Source organism: Caloenas nicobarica, chromosome 4, assembly GCF_036013445.1.
Source record: "Caloenas nicobarica isolate bCalNic1 chromosome 4, bCalNic1.hap1, whole genome shotgun sequence".
Lineage (NCBI taxonomy): Eukaryota > Metazoa > Chordata > Aves > Columbiformes > Columbidae > Caloenas > Caloenas nicobarica.
Window position 1 is genome coordinate 35,468,619 of NC_088248.1, and position 22,585 is coordinate 35,491,203.

The following is a 22,585-nucleotide window of genomic DNA, read 5'->3' on the forward strand; positions in this document are numbered from 1 at the left end:
CCGCTTGGCAACGATCTGTTCTCATCGTTTCATCAATTACAGGTTCCATGTTGCAGGTAGTCCTGAAACTGAATTCTGCTGAGCATTTAAAACAGGTGGGAGCAATATTTCCGCAGGCTTGCCAACACCTTTCGTTTTGTCCAAAATGCATTAGGCTCTTTCTGAATATCAGCTTCATGATCTAAACTGGAAAAATTGCTAACAGATCAGAGCATACCAGGTGCTCTTGAGGAAGTTAGTAAAATATGCTTAAATGTCTTCTCTGGGTGGGAAGCTGGCATTCTTGCAGAGCAGAAATTAATTTACATTAGTTTTCAAGTGAAGAAGCCACTTTTCAAGTCTGTCTTTTCCCTTAATGGAGCAATTCGTGAAGACGGAGATTTGGGGTTGCTTTGAATCTTTTATTTTTTCCATTTATGCATAATGAATGAATAACTAGCTAGAGGGTAGTTTGCCTGAACTTACTTAATCTTTCATAATATCTATTTATCATCATGTATGGCACTTCTTTTCAGTTTAGGCAGCGAAGAGGCAGGCACCTCTCAGAACAGCTCCATCTGCAGACGCTCCACAGCCGGGCTTCGGGAAATGCTTTCGAAGTCGTTTTCCTACCCAGCTGAGAAAACAACTGAGTTGTAATGTGACATGAAAAATGAGACACTGTTTCAGAATGGGAAAAGTTGCAATGAAGTAAATTTTTTTTCCTCCCTGCCTGTTTTGGAGGCAATAGATATAGTAGTAATGCTTACTTGAATATAAAGATTTATAGAGAAATGTCTGCGAGGAATTGTATTTAAGTATAACTAAACAATTCCCATGTGAAATTGCAGGGGAAAGACTGATGCTAACATATCATAAAAGTGAAACTAAGACTGTAATGACTAGCAAAACAGAGCCATCCTCAGAGTTCTCCTATAAATGTTGTTTGACAGTAGGTATCCTTACGAAGTAATGCTTTCAGTTATCACTGATGCTTTGACTCACCAGCTGGTGACTGCCATTCGAAAGAGCATTTCTGCTACTGGGGCATATTCATCAAATGAAATGCTTTAAACTAAAAGAGTGTGAGTGTTATTAAAGCTGAAGAGAGGCCAGACTCAAATTAATAAAACTAAAATCAGATCACAGCTTTTAAAGGCAAGATAGGGGGTCTTTTTTTGGTGGTGGTATGTATTCCTGCCTATTTTGGAAGTGGTTACCTGATCATTTAATTACAGATGTCGGATATATGACAAACTTCCAAGAAACAGGTCTGTAGTTTTTTCCTGCACCGCTGTATCTGGAAATCCCCATTTGTGGGAAGGAACTGAAAGGTCTGCTCTTCATTTTCACCTTTATGGCCACAGACCACTTTGTTCCAGTACATCTATGCACAGTGACCAAACTGGTAATATGGAATAACGCTTTGTTTAAGAAGGAGTATATTAAGTTTACCTTAAACATACTGACTTGAATATGTTATACCATGTCACCCGTTATCTTGAAAAGCAGTGTTCATTTGGCCTTCATTTAGATTTTCAGGGAAAAAAAATTACAGTGTGAGACAGCCCTCTGAAAGAAGTAGTTGGAGTCTTAGTAAACATTTGAGGTTTCCTGGACAAAGTGACAAACCCGCATGTTTAAGGAGATAGGAAAATATGTTTGGTCTCATTTTTAGACTCCTAAAAATTACTAAGGTGAAATATTATACTTTTTTGGTGCAATTGTCGCAGAAAACGTTGTTGTTGAAGGTATAATAAAAGCTGTTCCTACTATGCAGCTCCTCATCTCTTTATATACTTGTGATTAGGCAGCTGTATAAAGATAAAGCCATCTAATGGTCTATGAAATGTTCTGGAAAATACGTGTTATTTAGATAAAACTTGATGCAACTCAGAGTAGTGAAGGTATTTCTACCTTCTATTGCTATTCTAATGTATCTTCTATTTGTGTTGTGGGTTTTGTTTTGTTTTTATTAGAGGACAACAACGGATGGTCTCTGCAATTTGATAAACATTATACAAAGGACAAATACAGTAAACTGAAATCTCTGTATGCATTTCAGACAAAGACACCTGAGTGCTGTAAGTAACTACAGATACTATTTGTGTGATTATTACTAAAGATCCCTAGAAAGAAATACACAACAAATATGCTTATCTGACAGAGAAATATATCACAGTTTCATTTATAGTAGAACAGACAATGTCTCAGACAAACAATTGCATTGAAACTAATTTCAGTTCCATTAACAATGATTCATTTTCTATAAGAGAAGTGTCAAACATGTGCCAATTAGGAGGGTAGTATAAATGTTTATCTGAATAAATCAATACTATTAGAAGACCGAGAAACACACAACTTTCAGAGTAAAATGGAGGCAACATTCCTCCAAATTCACTTCTTTGTATATCAAATTATTCTTGCAAACCCTCTCCACTTCTGTGGGCATTCATCCCTTTGTGCAGATTTTCTGGCTCTGCTGTCTACTACGAACACTAACTTAAAGAACAGAGATGGAGTCAAAGGGAGCAAAGACTTCCTGACCCATTTTTATCCCATTTTCACTTGGACAGAATTGTGCTCATTCTAGTAAATATAAGAGGACTAAATAATCTTAAAAAGAGCCACAAAAAAAATCTGTGACAGATTCCTGTATATCAAGCCTAAAGCTCAAGAGGTTTTGGAAGCTCTTTCACAGAAGTCAGGAGGTAACACAATTTTTTGTGTCCTTTTATGTGTTAGGGTCTTCCCAGGCCTAAATCAATTACATGAAAAACTTCTGTTTAACACAGCCTGGTATGTCTGTCTTGGTGCTCAGTGTTCTTTTACACCATTTTTCTTTCCTCCACATCCCTGCACACCACCCCTCCCACCTTTTGGCACGACCACGTTCTTGTTCTCACGCAGTGGCTGGTGCTGTGCCAGCAGGATGTACCTGCCAAGGGCTGGAGATCTTCTGCGATGCTGCCAAATTGCGTGCTGTCCCGTCAGTGTCTTCAAATGTAACCATAATGTAAGTAGAGCAGGAAAGTGGTCTCTTGCTCTTTTCAAGTTTGACTATCAATTCTACAAATTTTTCACAACTACAGCCTTATAATTATGACCAGTTGGCTCAGCTGGTGCTTGTGAAGGTATAGTGTCTCTCTGTTAACAAGTCCTTTCAGGTTTTAAGCACAGATTTTCCCTGTATAAAAGGAAAGGAAAGGAGCTAAAAGACTTTGTGAAGTGATTGTTTCATGTTCGTAACAGTGACTTGAGCTAGAAACAGTTTCAGGAGATCAAAAGAAATTTCAAAATAAATGTTTCCTTTTAAAACATAATGCTCAGGACTTCTTTTTTATTATTCTATGATCCTGACAATATTCCTAGTCTATATTCCTGCCATTGAAGTCAATAACCTTTAACTCAGTGGAACTACCTGCTTGAGCAAATCTTTGTAGTCTGATTTGTTGTCTCTGAATATGCCGTTACTTAAAAGGATTTAATCTGGGCTGGGTCATCATACAGATACATATGTCTAAGCCAAAATTTTTGAACAAAACAGAGAATGGTTGATAATGATCTTAGTTTGCACATCACTGTTTTGAGAGTCCGTTTTTTGTGCAGCAAGCAGGGGGCAGCATCACGTATCCTTACACGGGGGTCTTCCCCGTAGAGCAGGAGTAAAGGTCTTTCTGTTTGGTACCGCTTGGTGCCCACACGTGGCTGAGATTCTCCTTGTTGGGACCGTGTTCAAATACCACAATACTTCATAGCAAAGATTGATCTGGAATGTTAAATACATATTTAAATTAGCTGTTGGCTGAGGATCAACAATGACTTCAAAAACAGTGGCCCGGTTCTAGCTTTAGGAAAAGCAGTGAGTTGGTTCAGCTGGCTTCTGGATGGACTCTCTTCTAATCCAACCACATCCTGAATGATTTTTGGTCTTGAAAGGACACTGGAGTCAGTGCCCAATGGAGATGGAGACATAGGGACACCTGCACTGGGAAATAAACTCTATATGCATTAGAGGTTTGAAAGAAATCTGTAGTTTAGTTTATACTCAAATATTTTTAACTCTCAGATTTAACTGTCATTTTGTCACTTGCTCTGGGGCCATGGAAAAATATCTCTTTTTGTGATAAAGTATTTGGCTTACTACTTAAATAAATACAAATATTCAGACAAAAAGAGGTAGAATGTTCAGATGGTTTCATGTTGCTTTTATTATTTAGCAGTGTGAAATAACAAAAGTGGCAGCACTGTAGGAAGCCAGGAGAGCAGCTTTACTGTGAGTATTCTTTCCTACAGGTCTCTTCAGAGGAATCTGCTAAGGAAACTTTCTGCTGACATTTTCAAGAAATACCAAGACCTTAAAAATCTGTAAGGGAGTGCTCCAACTTAAAATATCTATTTAGCAACTTAAATGTCCATCCTCTTCCTCTCGCATACACGGGACTTAACATCTAAGTGCCAGCCCTCAGTTGATACTCAAAATTCTGTATTGTCTGACCCTTCAGCGCCTCGTCTACTTGTGTAACCTGTTTGGCTCAAATATCTTGATTTGAGATCTCTCTCTTTGCAAAACCATAATTTCTTCATATTTATTTTTTATATTGAGTATTTTATACCAGAAAAATGCTAAACTTTCATCATGTCTGAATGAAGTTACATTTATAATGAACAGTAATATGCCAAAAGAAATTAAAGTAACTTAATCCATTTATTCTGCAAAACAAACATTTGAAGACTTAAACTTCTGATTGTTGTCGAAAGTTCACTCACATGGCACTTGGTTTTACTCCTAATTATTTCTGGTACCAGTTTGATAACGCCCCAACTAGTCAAATTGTTATGGCAACACAATACTGTGTTATGTTTTATGATGCATGACATATATGTTGTTGAAGAATCATAGCTTTTAACAAGTTTGCTTTATGCAGAATTAGTGAAATTAAGAATTAAATGCAGAAGTCTAGAGCTGGGCTCCTACATTATCAATTTGAGGTACTGAACATTCCTAGAAAACTTACTGAAGTCTAACTTTTATGGCAACTGGGCTGTATTGCAGCACCATCTTGTGTTCATAAAGCCAAGTGCCATTATGACCTTAAAGTCTTGAAAGATAAATTTTCATTAAAAGAAACCCATATATAGCTTCAAAAACATTTGTTTCTAATATTAATTTCACACCTTTCTGATCGATAACTGTACATTTTCAGAAAGCCCTTGAGCAGTGTTCAACACAAACCCATTTTGTAGAAGACTGCTAGATTTCCTATTGCTTTTTAACAGGAATGCATCTGGATGCTTTATTAACTGTAATTTAATTAAAAGGATTTATACTTAAATATTACTCAGAGAATAACACTATGATGCTTTTATATTATTTGAAAAGGATTTAATGTTTGCAGTTGATAATATTTTTGAACTCATTAGTCCATCAAAGTAGATAAACAGAAGAAAAAATAGTATTTAGTTTACAAATGATTAATAAGATTCGATTTATGTTATTATATTAAAAAAAAAGCATTTTGAAAATTCTCTGATACTATAAACAGAAAATTCAAAAATGCATTTGAAGTTGACACTTGTGAAGCAAAATTTTGCTTGTAGCAGGGGTCTGGCTAAACATAAAGATCAAGTCACACAGGTGAGAACTGCAAGGTTAGGATCTAAAATGGGGGTCCCAACCAACCACTTCATTGTTCACCTCAGGCAAATCAAGTGCCTCTTGGAATTGATTTTGTAGATCTGATGGTGGGGCAGTATTTCTCTTAAAATACCTTTGCAGTCTTTACAGCTATAGCTGTGAAATGGTTATTGTCAAATTTAAGGTGTAACTATTTTAAGAGCTTCTTTTCAAGTATCACACATGCATTCAGTTTAGGTGAAGGATCTTAATTCATTATTTATGCTCGCTTTGACTTTGCTACTTAGAGAAAACCAATTGTCGTTGGTTTTATATCTTCTTAGGTATCTTCAGAATAATAAAATCAGAGCTGTATCTGAACGTGCTTTCAAAGGTTTATATAACTTGACAAAACTGTAAGTATTGCTTTTTGAATATTTAGGTTAAAAGCAGCAGGAAGAGCTCTGAGAGTCGCTATGGACATGTCTCTCTCTGATTTAATGTTAGGAAGTTGCAAAATTGTCCAAAGCTTTGACTCAATGATTGGATTGAGAAAGCAAAGATAGATTAAGAGCTGTCTGCGCAAGTTTATCAGACTGGGTAATACTCTGAAAATATTAATGCAAGTGTTGATACAGTGTTTTTAAAAGGAAAATTTTAAAATGTTGTACCTCTTATTTTTCCGTCATGAGTGTGGTTGATTATCTGTTATTACAGCTGCTGTTACTACCTTCCCAGACCACTTATGGTAGCCCTCCCTCTTAATTTCACAGGCTTTTTTTTTCCCCCCGTAGTTCTGGTATCTACATTTATGGCTAATGTCCTTAACAAAGACTGAATGGGATCCTGGGAACATTCATGGAATGAATAGCTCCATGGAAGGAAACAGAGAAGGGCCTAAAATATGCCACAGTCAAAATATAAGATTTAGCTTGTTGTGTTTTCTCATAGATAAGACAAAATGTTCTACATAATTGTCCTCACTAGCAAGAGTCCTGCCTTGCTCTCAAAGAAGGGCATGAAAATTACCATAATAGAATTATGAAAATTTCAGTGGTATTCTGATAAATTACCAGGGGAAAAAAAATCTTAAAACTTGTTTTCATGCATCTGATGCTAATTAATCGTTCTATTCCTTTATCTTTGGTTGGTCTTGTTTTAGATACCTAAGTAACAACAAGATAACCAGTTTGAAGCCTGGTGTCTTTGAAGATCTCCACAAACTTGAATGGCTGTATGTTGCTTTCTTATTTGTACGTTTATTTTCTCAAGGAATAATTAAAGCAAGAGAAAGAAATATTTGAATTGCTTTCATTTATGTGCGTAGCAATACTTTATATGAGATAGCAACTAAGGAAGAATTCCTGTTACACTGTGTGAGGAAAAAATCCAATTGACTTTAGGGAGACCAGAAATTAGTTCTTGAGTCATAATGGTTCCAATGACTGATGACTTTTACAATACTAAATAATGCTTATTAGTAATTGCTTGTTAAAAATTAATGCATGAAATCATTCAGATACTATCAAATAGTAGAAAGATAATTTGGGGGCAGGTCTTTCCCTGTAAATAGTGCTTGAAATGTCCCAGAGAAAATAACTGTCATAATCCAAAATATTGGGGTTTTTACTGCTTTTCAGACAGTTGGAGATGAAACACTATTTTGACTCAGTAAAGTTATTTTTAAAAAAGCAAATAATAACATGCCTAATGTTTTTCTGTGCGTTTTGGAACTGTTGGATTGCCATGGAACACTGTTAGATGGTGCTGCTTTATTTTCACAGGGGATCCATTCAAAGCGTCTTGATCAAAGAATTTTAAAAATTCACAGGAAAACACTTTTTCCTTAGTTGAAAGTAATTGCTGTCTCTAAGTTAACTTTTTATTTTGCATTAAATTCTTCTGGAAAGAAATTAATTCAGTGAAGACTCTGACCTGCTAAGGAGTAGTATGTTTATTTTTTTAAGTAGTTTGAATGGACATTTGAAGAAATCCACTTCAAAGTAAATTACTTATCACCTGTTCAATTTAAGACTGCAGTTATCAATCTGATGCATGTTTTGCTGTAATTTATAGGATAATCGAAAATAATAGGATAAATCGGATCTCTCCATTAACATTTTACGGACTCAAATCACTTATTCTCCTGTAAGTATGGAATAAGAACTTAAAATGTTATTTAAAATAACAGAACAGAAAAGGCAGATATATATAAAAAACTTTTTATAAGGATTGTGCTTGCTCACCACAAAGTACCTGTGGCTTTTTCTTACTCGCAGACAAGATGTGATGGAGTAGGAAGATTTTGGCAACAGTGGACATGCGCTGTCTGGAGAAGTATAGGGAGATGGGTAGGAAAAATGGTAAAAAGACAAAATCCCTGAGCAGGCAAGGCCATGGCAGCTGCAGCAATGGGCAGCAGTTGTCCACCAGAGCCAGGGTGCAGGAGGAAAGGGTCCCAAAACTCCTGCCCCCAGCTTCCCTCCCCGAGAGCCTGTCCACAACATGCCACTGCCCTCTCCAGCCCCAAAGACAAGGGACTCCCTTCCCCTGCAGCCCAGAAAGAAACCTCCCGCCATGTCCCACTTCTTCCATCACGATAGAAGTTGTGGGTTATGACAGATTAGTCAAAATGTTTGTATTGACTTGTTATGTTTTATTTAAAAAGAATTGGAAGTGAAGTGAATGAAGTGAACATCTCCCTTTTATGTGATAATTAACAAGTTAAGGATGTCATGGGGAAAATATGCAGAAGTTTAAGAAAATGCTACCTCCAGGACTCTGAGAAACACATCAGGCTTTGCTGCCTTTTTTTCAAAAGTACAAACGTAAGAGATGAGAATTTTTTTTATAATGTAATTTTTGGCAATTATAGCCATCTATTATCTTCTTCTTTTTTTTTTTTTTTCAGAGAGATGATGAATAATTCTCTTACTCATTTGCCTGATAAACCTCTGTGCCAATATATGCCAAGACTAAACTGGTTGTAAGTCTGCCTTATTTCACTAGAAAAATATTGGTTTGCTGTCTTTGTATGGCGCTTCTGGACTACTTTTTCTAATGGGCCACTGGATCTTGCAGAGTGTCTGCTGGGTCACTGCAGAGTTGATGACCTGGAGTCATCAACTAGATGTACAGCAATATTAGATGTCTTGTTCCCACTCTTTTTTGTGCAGTCATGAACTTCCGATAGTATTTTTCTTTAATTACCTTAGAATACCTGCCTGAATTTATTTTCAGTGACTAATGCTTTGTTTTTATACACCAGAGACCTTGAAGGCAACCATATCCATCATGTAAGAAATGTCACTTTCATCTCCTGCAACACTTTAACTGTCCTGTAAGTAATAGGATATGCTAGTCAGCCAGAATGAGATATGTTTGTGCTGCACAGTCAACAGCCAATATAAAAGTTTCCTGAGTATCACGGTTATTTAGATCTCAAGCAGATTAAATTAAAATGCTTGCTTTTAAATAAGCACCGTACAGAATAACCACTGTTAGCATTTATAGCAAAGTTCAGAGTTGATATGTGCAACTAAACTCCACTGAAGCGATTTTGACTGATGTTTCGATTTAGGAATTTTCATTATAAATTTTTACTTGGAAAAGGAAGCAAAAAAATCTCATAATAAAAAGCAGCAAACGTACAAAATACATAGTTTGTTTCTTAATTTTAAAGAGTTTGATTGGATGGCTGATTTTAAAATTTTCCCAAACGTTTCTTCAGTCGTGACATAATCATCTTCAGAAAATCCCTTCCACTTTTTGATAGATTAGTAAGCTCCGTGGTACCTGTTACTTTCAATTTTTAACACTTGTGCAGTACCCATATTCCTGGATTTCTCTTTGCTTTTAAAATCCAGGTTACTCATTTAAGGAGCAAGCTCAGTGGCAGATGAAACACAGGTGAAGGAGAAGTTGCATGTCCACATGCCTGTGGCCAAAAAGCTTTATAGCCCACATAATCTTCCTCCTGCTCTCAGTCCTTTTATACCAGCCTCCTGTGGATGTATATAAACATGCACAATTACATGCGTGTATAGGCAACAGAAGTTATTTATCAAATGGTAAAATGTTAAGCTTCTAGATCGAATTAGCTTGTTTACAGAATTAGGCAAATATTTTAAGATGCAAAGAAGAGAGAATTTTAAAAGTTTATAAAAAGTTTTCTCCAAAACCAGATAGATGTCAAGAAGCAGCAACGTAAGTCTGTTTGATTCTTTCAGGGTGATGAGACAAAATAAAATCAGCTCTTTACATGAAAACAGCTTTTCTTCTCTCCAGATGCTAGATGAACTGTGAGTAGACTTCTTCTCTTACTTGTACAACAAGCCACAAAGTTTCATAATTTATATTGTAAGTATCATTTATCATAAATTCCATTTCACATAAAATTCTCTGGAAATAGCATCCATCCTCAAGTTTTTTCTATATATTTACCAGGGAAGAAAGCATCGATAAAATACATGATGTTTCAAAAAGATGTACCCAATTTCAAATTGAAATTACTTTGAAATTGGGCCCATCTTTTTGAAACACGCTGTACATACTCTGTATCAATGATGTTGGGTTTTGCTCATGAGATCGTTACGTTCCCTGAACAGAATAATATTAATCTTACATCAGCACAGTCTAGGTGCGTGTCTGCCTTCAGTATCTTTTAGACCAGTTTACCAGTTTCAGTCAGATGGAGACTTTTGCTCTTTTGTCCACAGTTACCAGGATTTGTGTTCTGTGAAAATAAGGAGCAAGGTAGAGAGAAGAACTAAGGGAAAGATGTGCTAGTTAGCCCATGTGAAAGAATTCCCATCACGAAACAATATCTTTTATTTCCAAACTCCTACAACCCAAGTTAAGGGTATTTTACGTTCTTTTTGATGTAAATAAAACAATAATTATGTTTCTAATGGCATATCTGGATTAGCAAAGAGAGATCTGATGTATCTACGCTATCACCTTGCTTTAACAGCATTCTTTTATAGTCCAGGCTTCTGGTAACCTACATAATAAAGAATATCTTATTTGGCCAATAGAATAAAGCTGCATATCTTGAAATTGCAAAACTGTTCCATAAAATTACTGAGCCTAGTAAGAACTTACTATATCCTACCTGTGGCTGTTCCTGCAGGGATCTGGCTAGCAACAAGATTGAATCACTTCCTCCGTATATATTTAAGGATCTAAAGGAGCTTTCACAACTGTAAGGATTCTTGATTATTATTATATATATCTGTATATTCTTCATTTGATATGATGCTTTCAGTCATGAATGCTGGGAAAGAAAAGAGCACCTTTGTCTGTATGCTTCATTTAAGCTCTGCCTAAAAAATATTTGTCCCAAAAGTAATTCTGTATAACATATTGCCTGGAATAGTTTTGTAAAAGTTGTGTATTTTCTTGTCCCAAAAGACAACAAGTTCAAATTTTACCTTTTTCTAGATCTTGTTAGCATATACAAAATGCTAGCTATATCATGAGGAATTAATAATTTGACAGGAATGTTTAATGCAATATCAATTTTTGACTCTAAAAAGAGATCATAAACATGTAAGAGCATCATACAGATGACTTGTTCGCAACTGCTTTTTCTCCTGTGAAAGGGTTCCAAAAAGGCATAAGATATTATAAAACTAGAAAGTCAGTCTCTCTTTTTCCTGTGACATGTATATAGGCAAATTCTCAAATGCTGCTGCTGAAAAGTCCCAATCTTTCTCACATAAGCTGAAGGAGGCACTAGTAACAAAATTGAAGACCTCTCTGGAGGAGAGGAGGTAGTATCTAGAATAATCTATTTTTGTACTTTTCCAGCATCTTTGGGATTCATCACAATACACTGGGGCAACCAAGTGTGTACAGCTGCATTTATTGCGTTTGTGCATTTTAGTTACAGTATCAAAATGAAAACATGAAGAAAAGTTATAGGGAGAAGAAAAATGGGAGGTACCTAGAAATACTCTTGCACAGAGTGACAGTATCTAATGCTAATGTCTGTTATTACATTCCACTGCCTCTGTCTCCTGAACTCACAGGAATGATTATGAAAAAACAGATTTTAGCAACTAGCAAATCCAATTGCAATTTATTTCTAAATACGTGCAGCTCTGCTGGCTTCTTTTACTCGAAAGACAAGTCCAGGAAGTCTAATAACTAAATATTTCTGTGGTCTAAACCTTTAAGCATCAGGTTGGGGGAGGCACTTGTGCGTGTGTGTGTGTGTACGTGGCAATTGCATGCCTCTGAAGCATCCAGCCACACTTTCCACTGGCTGAGCAAGCTGAATAACACTACATGAAAGTTACCATTTGCAGCTGGAACTGCCAATTGTACAAGTCATTCCTCCAGCACTGGGAAAGCAAATGGGTTACGTAGTTTGAGTTTACTTCTAGAACAAGCTGTAAGGAAGATGTACGAAGTTACCTGTGTCTGTGTTGTATTTACAGGAACCTTTCTTACAATCCCATCAAGAAAATACAAATAGATCAGTTTGATTTTCTAATTAAACTCAAATCCCTGTAAGTATCAAGTTTTCATATTTTAGTTATATTTTCTTTGTGATTATGTGCATCACTTTCAGAAGGATGTGATCCAGAATATGTTTGTTAAGAAATCACCCTTGAAATAACTTATAGTTGTGTCGATGATCCTCAAAAATTTGAGCCTGGAAAATAATTACTTGCAATACTCAATTTTTCCTTCCTGAAAATACTAGTTTCATAATGGAAATTTTTCCAACAAAAAGAGAGCTTAGAAAAGGACATTGTCTTTTCTGCTATTACAGAATAAGATTAATGCAACTCTCATTTGACCTTGCACAATTTATTCACAGGACTTCAGAGTCATGCAAGGTCCAGTTGGGGCTATTAACACCATGGGCATGTACCATTAGAACATGCAAAGACAGGAATTATAAAGGAATTTGGTATATGTGCAAGTTTGGGGACATATTTCCATCCTTAGAGACTCTACTGCTAACACCATGAAAACAATAATATAAAACAAGTACAATTCAACTGACATGTCAGAGGGAGGTGGGACTTTTACAAATCTTTTTGAAGAGTTTAGAGGGAGTTTTAGTGGGTGCACTAACACAGCAGGTCTAACTCCAATTCTGCCAGCAGAGCTCTTCCTGAAACCGCATGATGGTGCAGTGACAGTCTGGCTAATCTGACATTATCCTGTGGTAGATTTAAGTACATCTTCACAGGCCACTGCACATCTGCAACAACCAGCTTGGTAGAGCACACACTTCCATATTGTGGGCTTTTTTTCTTGTCTCCTAACCAAACTGCCTACTAGCCCACAGTAACTAACCAGTAAGACTGGTACTTTTCTCCATTTTTGCCTAAATGTGCTCAGAACTCACATGAATATTGCATTCAAAGTATTGAACAAAGAATTCAAATAAGGCTCCCCACAGGGAGAACCAAAGACCTCTAACCGGTTGTACATCTAACCAGTAGATGGGATGGACTGGAAGAACATAGAAACTGAAGTTCTAAAAGAACAACTTACACAGTTACACTTTACTCATCTAACACTTTCAGGGGAAACAATAGTGCTGTTTTCAATATTAAAAAAAAAAAAAAAAATCCCATCTATGTGTCACAAGAAAGCCAGCGTCTTCCTTTCTATGCCATGTTCTGAGTTCCAGTTTTGTGCTGCTCTTGGCACAATGAAGACTGAATTCCTGCAGTGGTTTGTCTAGTAAAGCACTCCCTCAGATAAAAGTCAGAAGACATACGTAAAATATTACTATTGGAACAAGTTATTATTATCCCAGAGATGATGAAAGAACATCAGTAGAACAATACTTCGGAAGGGCAAAATAATAAACACAGATTGGTTGCTGAGAGCACAAAAAGAGCCTTCTTTGTGATTTCGGAAGAACGAGTTTATTAAAATTAACTGCCATTTATTTTATTCCACTTTAGCTTTTACACAGACTTTTTGTTCAAGTTTCAAAGGAATGACAGATTAGATGCAATTAAAGTTCATCTCTAGTTCCCTGTCATCATAGAAGCACAATTAAATGCTCGTAAAATTTGCTTTTTTACTACTGGGTTTCCATGACCTTTTACTGAGATATATTGCTTACAGCAGCTTGGAGGACATTGAAATTGCAAATATCCAGAGAAGAATGTTCAGACCCCTGAGAAACCTTTCCCACATGTAAGTAGATTATTCCAGTTTGCTTTCTTTTGTCTGAATTTTACAATTTACAGAATACTGGATAATTGGAAACAAAAGTGTATGAAAAGCAGCATGTGAGCAGTTGTCAAATTTCTACAGTATTTAATTAATTTTTCTCCTTTCAGAGTATCTTTTCTGAGTAGTTACTAGGTAGATTTGATATCCTGGTAATTAAAAGAAAACATCTCTTATCTATTTTTCTTTCTCACAACCAGATATTTTAAGAAATTCCAGTATTGTGGATACGCCCCTCACGTGCGCAGCTGTAAGCCGAATACTGATGGGATTTCATCCCTCGAGAATCTTTTGGCCAGCATCATACAGAGGGTGTTTGTCTGGGTCGTATCTGCTATCACCTGCTTTGGGAATATTTTTGTCATCTGCATGAGGCCTTACATCAGATCGGAGAATAAACTTCACGCCATCTCAATAATGTCTCTCTGCTGTGAGTACTTCATGCGTAAAAGAATATTCATTTAGTCTCCTCATAGCATATATGATATTATATATTGTATATTATATATTTGTTATTATAGTGACTTATTTCCAGCACTGGATTAACTAAACTTTCATGCTATTGTGAATGACAATACAGAATGCTGTGTACCTTATGCATCAGGAGGTCTCTCTGGCAGCTGATAAACTCCAAAGGTTTCATGTTTGATTCTAGTGCTGCAGGTATTGTGTCAAATTCCCAGTTTCTTCAGAAAGAAGAAGTATATATTCCAAATTGTTCAAAGGCACATAAACCTAAATTTTACTATACATTTTTTAGGTAAATAGCAATTTCTGTGTGTAAACATTGTGTACAAGACAATTATTCTATTTTTGCATGAGCAAAAGTTTACTTATGCAAATATAGAAAATCAATCTCTTCTAGTTCCCCCATATTAAGAATTAGGGGTTTTTAATTTTTATTTTAGTCCTGAAAGCAAGACAGGTTTATAGACAAACTATATGGCGGTACAGTCACCATAATCTCAAGTACCCTGTCTCAATACAGCAGAGTCTACAAGTATTTCACAGATGCAATTAGTTGTGTTTTGAAAAGTAATCATCAACTGTGTATAAAATGATTGCAAGGTTTCTAAATACAGAATGTCCGTGATTTTTAAAGCCTGTTGCTTAACCATGGGAACAGTCTAAACCCCACACAAAACTTCCAGCTGAAATACTGAGAAGCCTTCAGCTCTATGTTGACACCTCCTCTTCACTTCCTAGTCTCAGAAGACTGTGCACAGCAGTTTTGAACTAGCATAAGGTGGACAAACCAAAACTAAAATTTGAATCCAGCAAAGATGCCCTCCTATTCAAAGCAAATTATCTTAAGACTAATGTCAATATCAAAATGAATAAGACCTGATAAAAAATGAGTTGCAGAATAATTCTATAAATTAAGCCATATCTTTTTCTTCAAAAAATCAGGTTGGAAAAAAGTGTGAAACATAGACAGTTAGTGCAAACGAAATATTAAAAAAAAAAAAAGAGGAACAAAATCGAATTATACTGCATTAATTGTAATTCACTATAACATTCTAACTGTAATATTGATTTTATATCTATATATTAGCCAACTCGTAAATATTAATATGTACTCATATATACATGTGTGTGTGTCTGCTTTCCAATATACATATGCACAGAGAATGGGAAATTCAGATGTGTAAATAATGATGTTAAGCACTGTGCCCACAGGTGCTGACTGTCTGATGGGAATATATTTATTTGTGATTGGAGCTTTTGATCTTAAATATCGTGGAGAATACAACAAGCACGCTCAGTTGTGGATGGACAGTATTCATTGTCAATTGGTGGGATCGCTGGCTATTCTGTCTACAGAGGTGTCAGTCTTACTGTTGACTTACCTGACTTTGGAAAAATACATCTGCATAGTTTATCCTTTTAGGTGTTTGAAGCCCAGAAAATGCAGGACAATTTCCATTTTGGTTCTTATCTGGATAATTGGGTTTGCTGTTGCTTTTATCCCGCTGAGCAACAAGGAATTTTTCAGGAACTACTATGGCACCAACGGCGTCTGTTTTCCTCTTCACTCAGAACAGTCAGAAAGTTCAGGAAGTCAGATTTATTCTGTTGTCATTTTTTTAGGTAAGTTGAATTTCTTCTTCATAAATAATTAGAGCTGCAAATGAACTTAATTTTCAAACAAATAAGATAGCTTTGCTGTCTTGTTCACACCTTGTATTTAGATGCTCTACCAAGTACTAAAATGCTTTTTCCACCCTGAATGTTTTACCATATTAGATAGATACTAACATATCTAAAAATGCATGAAGGGCTGAGAAAGTAAAGAGAAATTAATGACCATTACATTCCTGAATAAACAGACTTTGTCAGGGAAGTAGAGCAATGGTAAAACCAGAAGAGAACTACATATTAATAGTTTGGATCAGATGGCAGCCATTTGTCAGGTGTCAATGAATGAAATAAATACCTGAGTAGAGGCAAAAAATCAGTGTTCAGGTGAAGACAGACCCAGATCTTCTGTACACTTAATTGTACAGGCCTACCAGTTTAGATTAAACATTTTTCTTCACTACCCAGCCAGCAAATAAGTGATGTGGAATTTCCATTATGTTGTGGAATTATAACTAATTTTAACTTTTTAAACAGGTGTCAACTTGGCAGCTTTTATCATCATTGTGTTTTCGTATGGGAGTATGTTCTACAGTGTTCACCAAACAGCCATTACAGCTACTGAAATTCGGAATCATATTAAAAAAGAGATGATCCTTGCTAAACGTTTTTTCTTCATTGTATTTACTGATGCACTGTGTTGGATACCCATTTTTATTCTGAAACTCCTGTCTTTACTACAAGTAGAAATACCAGGTATGTCCTTTCTTTTGTGAGGCTGTTTCAGCTGTGTCTGTATAAACAGTGTTGTTTCTACTTCAGAAGAAAAGGAATTGAATGTATAGAACTATGTTACTATAATGAACTTTATTTTATATATCTATATATACACACACACAATATATTGAACTATATAGTTTTACTACTCAATTGAACTATATAACTATAATAATCAAAGATTAGTTGCCTTTGAGTCAGCAAAAAAAGTCCCAAAATTTAAATTGTTCAAGTCTGTCTCCATAGAATACCTATAAAATATACAAAATATATTTGAAAAGCGAGGCTGAATTGCATTGGCTTTTCTCATCTTTTGGCTTTTGCCTGTTCTGTTGCTTAAATATGGCTCAGGACAATACAATGTTTCCTATCTTGACTTGATAATATAGTTATCCTGAAATAAGTTTCTTTTACAAACTGGTACTTATAGTTCAAAGCATTAAGTTATATAAGGCTCTGTTTACCTTGTTTGTGCTATGAATATACTCCTGTGTGAAGATAGCATAACCTACAAGATTAAAAACGGCACCTTATTTTTTACCTTCTCTTTGCAATTAAAAAAATTAAAAAGCCTCTTTATGTAGGGCTTGTAAACCCTGTTAGAAAGAACATGTGAACATGAACAGTATCGTCAGCAATAGCAGATTCAGACTCAATGTTCAGGTACTACATTGGTGAGAAAATATTTTAGCTCAGAGGATTTTGTCTTATGTGCTGACCAGGAGTGTTGGGAGTCACCTTCTCAAAGTTTTGACTTGCATTTCAAATGTCAGAAAGTTGTATTGATTATGTCAAATAGTTTCTGTTATTTTAAATCTTCTAAAACACTTCTTCAGAAAGTTAATAAACCATCTAAGAAATTTTAAAGAAAATATTGTGAAAAGTAGAAGCAGATGTATTCTGAGTCAATAAACCTTGAAGAAATCTTGCTGAACGGCAGGGTGATCCTATTAGGTTCAGCAAATCAGTGTTCAGCATTAGATAAACCAGATTTAACAGTGATAACTCACTTCATAAAATTAAAGACATCACAGATAGTTGTCTAAGTTTACTGAAGTTTTAAACCCCGTTTGACGGCATTTCTTTTCCTTTGGGGATACACTGTGATAGCTTTTGAACTAAGCATCTGTTTGTTTCCCAAACTGGAGACAATGTTATGGGCATCAATAGGAACAGATTGATATTGCAACAAAGTTGGAAAGCCAGAGATGAGGGGAAAAGGGAGTGTGAATTAAGCTTTTTTGTACTGCTTGGAACAGTTCTATAATTATTTTATAAATGAAGCAACACAACAGAGCACACCCACTGACATCTTTCAGCACTTTAATCCTGTCCCTTCTCCGCCAGCCTCTCAGGGTGCTGGAAAAATGCACACAGACCCCAATATAGGCAGGAGAGCAGGAAACCCTCAGAAGGGAAGACAGTGTAAACATGGAAACTCTTCCCAACAGGGCAAGCAGGAAATAAGGAGGATGCGCACAATGGACTTTGCAGGGGGAAGAATGGAGAAGTCCTGGTGCAGAAGGGAAAACCATCCTCTGGGGGGACAGGAGGATATTGCTTCATGGGAGGACAGGACATCAGGGACATCATTAGGATTAGATGTCATTAGTCAGGTGAAGAGGGTGAGGACCAGAGATCACAGGAAGAGATAGGGAGCAAAGCAGAGACAAAGAGTTTTGAGGCAAGAAAATGGGGCTCAGGCAGAACAAAAAGCACGCCAGGGCAAACAGGGAGCTATGGTGCAGAAAAAGTAAGGGCTAAATGGGACTACTGGGAGAGTGAAAAATGCTGGGCTTTTCAGGGAGTCCTGGAAACAGATGGAGGTAAGAGGGCAGTGCAAGTGTTAACAGTGAGAAGAGCAAGAAAAGTACGTGTTGTGACATGAACTCAGCCTCAAAGCGTATGGCCACCCCCCTCTCCAGGAAGGTGTGCTGCACGGGTGTCAAGTGCTTGCATTAATTAACAGGTACAAATGCTGGAATGCAAATTACAGCTTCCTTTCTTTTTTCCCTCCCTAAGGTACCATAACTTCCTGGGTGGTCATTTTCATACTGCCAATAAATAGTGCTTTGAATCCGCTTCTCTACACTTTGACTACACGACCTTTCAAAGAAATGATTCATCAGGTTTGGTATAATTATAGACAAAGAAGATCCAAAAGAGGTAAAGGCAATCAGAAAACGTATGGCCCATCGTTAATTTGGGTAGAGATGTGGCCAATGCATGAAATTGCACCAAAGCTAACGAAGCCAGTGCTTTGTACAGACTCCTCTGATGCTTCAGTGACTACACAGTCAACGAGACTAAATTCCTATACGTAAATATATTTTGAATCTTCATGGTGACATCTGCACTGTTAGCTTCATATCTGTGGGCTCACTGCTTCACAACAATGAGGAAAAAAGAGGGAGGTATTGACACCTGGGCTCACCTGAACCAGAGCAAGAAGAAGAGGAGGGAGCAGTATCTGCTTGCGGGTAGAACTGACACAATGATAATTTTACCATCTCACGACGGTACCTGACATTTTGACAACTCATCCTAGATCAGAAAGAGAAGTCAGTTGCTTGATTTTTTTCCTCCCAGAAGCCAGGAGCATGGAAAAAAAAAATGTCATTTAAAACATCTCACCCTGAAAGCAGGATTTTTCAAAATCATCTGCCTTTAGGAGAAAAAAATATTATTTTAATTAAACCTAAAAAACCAAAACCCCACACCTCCCTTTCAACAGCTGAATTTTTAAGAGGTGATTGGTTTCCTCATTAAGAATTTTTTTCTCCTCAAAATTTCTGACTGGCTCTATTTAGGCTGCATCAGTTCTGAAAACCTTTAGGGAGCAATAGCCCTATGAAAAATATTTAAATTTCATAATTAGACCAGTTGGTTATGTTTGTCAAAGCCAACCAAGTGAAATTTTCATCCCTTTTAAAAATTTACCAGCTCTTTCACTCATGTAAAGATAACCCTGGAAGTGTAATTATTGTTCTAATTCAGGCAAAACAAGAAGTGTGGGAAAGGAAGCTGGAGGGGAAGAGAAAGGGGTTTTTTTCTCAACCAAGTGTCCTGGCTGGTAGAAGTTTCTGCTTCAGAAGAGCATCCTTCCCTGGGAAGACTGGACTGACTATCCTAAAATTTTTATGGGCTACCATAAGTAGCTCCCCACAGCTTGCAGACTTCAACCAATTTCAGTCTTAAGATGTTTATCTCTGTACATAGAATAATGGGAGATAGCCAAATAGAAGACAATCAGGCCTAATAGGTGTCATGACATCTACTTTTAATCACCTTGTGCATCTGATTGGATGCATTACAGTTAAAAAAAAGGAGCACAGCCATTCAGCACTTTTGGGGGCATTACTTTACTTCCCAGCCTTTCAAGAGTAAACAACAACAACAAAAAAAATTATTCCATCTGAAACAATCCCCTAGAGGCAGTTCTTTCACTTATGTTTACTGAAGGAAATATTTTCCATTACAAATTACTATGAGTTCTCTAGCTCTTTCAGTACCGTGCTCACAGTACGATTGCCTAGAAGCCCACAAAGGTAAAAGAAATGCTTCTTTTGCTTTGATGATTTGAAGCCTTTAAAAATGAAGTTAAAAGATACTTCCAATGTTTGCACTTAGCTTCTTAACAGCTAAGAAGTAGAATTTTTAAAAGTGTGACTCACACTTCAACTGTTTACAGTACTTTGGATTATCTTGAAATTGAAGATTGTTAAGCATCTTGTTTCCACTACTGTATGTTTTATTGAAATAAAATATTATCTGCTGAACAAAACAATGACTTTTCCAAGTTGCTTAGTAACATTTTAAGTTGCAGGGATAGAAGCAGTTAAGTGAAATCCTGCCATGTGGATTGCCTTTAACCGGTGCAATTAGAACTCAATTTAATAGAACTTGGGTACTTGGAGGGGCCAAGCCTTCTCAATAACTGTAACTGCTTTTGATGAGATATACAAGGATGTCTGCTTCTACCATTACTTCTCTTTTTCACTGAAGTTAAGAACATATTCAATGTCATCTTTGTTTCTATGAGTAACAGAAGAATATCCGTTATTTCAGAATTTTTGGTAACATCTTTATTGTTTTGATAAGAAAACTACAGTTTGTTTTCTAAGAAGCCCTTCTACCAGTAAAAATAAGGCATTCTCCTGCAGCCTCCCATTGCATTTCAGCATTACTTTTTTCACAGTGCTCTGGTAAAGGTACAGGAGTTTCAGTACAGCTATTTGTTACAATTAGCAATCTTGGTTCTGTTACCATCAACCTCTAGACTAACTAACTAGTAACTGCTTAAGGCAAAGATATAAAACAGAACCAAATACTGGAAAAGCTCTAATGTGCCTCCTGAGAGAATGGAAAATACATTTCACAGATTTTTTTTTTCTGACTGATGGAAGTTTTTACTCACAGTTCAAAATAACCCATCCTATCAGTAAACAAGACTGTCAAACTTCTACCATGCAGAGATATATGGTCCATCATAAGGCACTTCATTACAACAAAAGACAGTGTGAAATTGTTTACAGTAATCAAATATCTTACAAAAAATCCGCAGCTTTATAGAAATATATTGCAACAATGCTAAGAATAGTAAGATTTGAGATATGGGGCTTATCTAAACCTTGTAAATAAGCCACGACTTGCCATATTATCCCATCCTCAACACGAAGAAAAAGCGTGCATAGAGAAAAACTGAAGTTAGTTCAGCAAGTTTCTCTGGAGTTGGCAGGGTTTCCACAGGTGACGGCTCTTAAAAAGGAGGGCTGACAACACCTCCTCCCAGGACACCACTTCCTCACCAGTAATGAGTTCTGGACATACCACACATACTAACACGCAACAGAAGAGCCTAAAAGTCACAAATGATTCCCTAAACAAAGTCATGCCGCTCGGCGACTTACACACAACATCCATACGAGTCATCAAGGATTTCTGAAGGAACTCCGGGCTCACGGGGAGCTACTGAGGGAAAACAAAAACCCAGGTGAACTCCCCAGAGAGGGTCGTTGGGAAGAAAAGCCGGCGCTCCGGTCTGACGGGAGCGGGCAGCCCGGCGTGTCCGGCCGCGGGGCGGCTCAGCCGCTGGGCTTCAGGGACTCGTACCCCTCCCGCAGCAGGTCCCGCCATGTTCTGAGGAACCGGGCGTTCTCCGAGCACTTGGTGGCGAGTTCCTCCACCTGGGCCGACACGGCCGACGTCGCCTCCAGGACCTTCGCCAGCGAGAAGGCGGCCTGGAGGAAAGGCAGAGAGGTTGGCGGTCGCCGACGCCCGCCGGCCCCCCCAGGCGCCCCCGGTGAGGGGACCCCGCCCGCCCGCCCGCCACGCCGGCACTCACGTCGCCGATCTGCATCTCCACCTCCTCCAGCAGCTCCCGCGTATCGCCGGCCGGTAGCTCCGGCGGCCGCGACCCTTCACTTCCACGGCGGGTCCTCCGGGGCCCGGCTCCGGGCGAAGCCCCGAGCGGCGCCGCGGGCGGCAGCGGCCCCGCCTCGGCCATGTCCCGCTCCGCTCTGCGGCCCCGCCCCGCCCCGCCCCCCGCGAGCCCGGCCCCGCCCCCCGCATCCCGGCATGCACCGGTGCGTCCCGGCCCGTCAGCGAGGCGTGAGGGCCGCGGGCGCCGCGCGGCACGCCGGGAGTTGTAGTCTTTCCTGCCGCCGTGCCCCGCGGCGGCAGCGGGGGCGCGGTCCCGCCTGCAGCGCTGCCCCGCGGGGGCCCAGCGCACCTCCCCGCTTCCCCACGCCGTCTCCCTTGAAATATCAGACGAGCGACTCGGTTCGCACCGGCTCAGCCGTTGCCCGGCGAGGGAAGCTGGGACGGGTCTTGCCGCCGGGAGCTCTGGGAGCTGTAGTCCTGCTGCTGGGACGGGCGGGACCGGCGCCCTCTCGCCGGCAGCCGAGTGCGCAGGCGCGGCGTGGC

General features: G+C 38.1%; 2 protein-coding genes across 2 annotated transcripts in view; one reads left to right on the top strand and one right to left on the bottom strand.

Moving 5' to 3' along the window:
• RXFP1 (relaxin family peptide receptor 1) overlaps positions 1-18,984 on the top strand; it is a 77,116-nt gene extending 58,132 nt beyond the window's left edge. Inside the window, exons 3-18 of the mRNA XM_065634886.1 lie at positions 1,959-2,063; positions 2,890-2,995; positions 4,276-4,347; positions 5,941-6,012; positions 6,759-6,830; positions 7,673-7,744; positions 8,508-8,582; positions 8,865-8,936; positions 9,826-9,897; positions 10,728-10,799; positions 12,040-12,111; positions 13,697-13,768; positions 14,005-14,234; positions 15,485-15,895; positions 16,421-16,639; positions 18,683-18,984. Of these exons, the coding sequence (XP_065490958.1) occupies positions 1,959-2,063; positions 2,890-2,995; positions 4,276-4,347; positions 5,941-6,012; positions 6,759-6,830; positions 7,673-7,744; positions 8,508-8,582; positions 8,865-8,936; positions 9,826-9,897; positions 10,728-10,799; positions 12,040-12,111; positions 13,697-13,768; positions 14,005-14,234; positions 15,485-15,895; positions 16,421-16,639; positions 18,683-18,984 (2,096 nt within the window). The remainder of the gene's footprint in view (positions 1-1,958; positions 2,064-2,889; positions 2,996-4,275; positions 4,348-5,940; positions 6,013-6,758; positions 6,831-7,672; positions 7,745-8,507; positions 8,583-8,864; positions 8,937-9,825; positions 9,898-10,727; positions 10,800-12,039; positions 12,112-13,696; positions 13,769-14,004; positions 14,235-15,484; positions 15,896-16,420; positions 16,640-18,682) is intronic.
• Positions 16,864-22,183, bottom strand: C4H4orf46 (chromosome 4 C4orf46 homolog). Its single transcript, XM_065634199.1, has 2 exons — positions 22,005-22,183; positions 16,864-21,900 (listed from the first exon to the last, which is right to left on the bottom strand). The coding sequence occupies exons 1-2, from the start codon at positions 22,164-22,166 to the stop codon at positions 21,745-21,747; spliced, it is 318 nt and encodes a 105-aa protein (XP_065490271.1). The 5' UTR covers positions 22,167-22,183; the 3' UTR covers positions 16,864-21,744.
• Positions 22,184-22,585: the final 402 nt, after the last annotated feature.

Bases quoted from the DNA above. Each gene is read 5' to 3' on its own strand.
- C4H4orf46 (XM_065634199.1), bottom strand. From the start codon at position 22,166: ATGGCCGAGGCGGGGCCGCTGCCGCCCGCGGCGCCGCTCGGGGCTTCG. The intron at 21,901-22,004 runs GTGAGTGCCGGC...CCTTTCCTCCAG, and splicing joins TGGAGATGCAGATCGGCGAC to GCCGCCTTCTCGCTGGCGAA.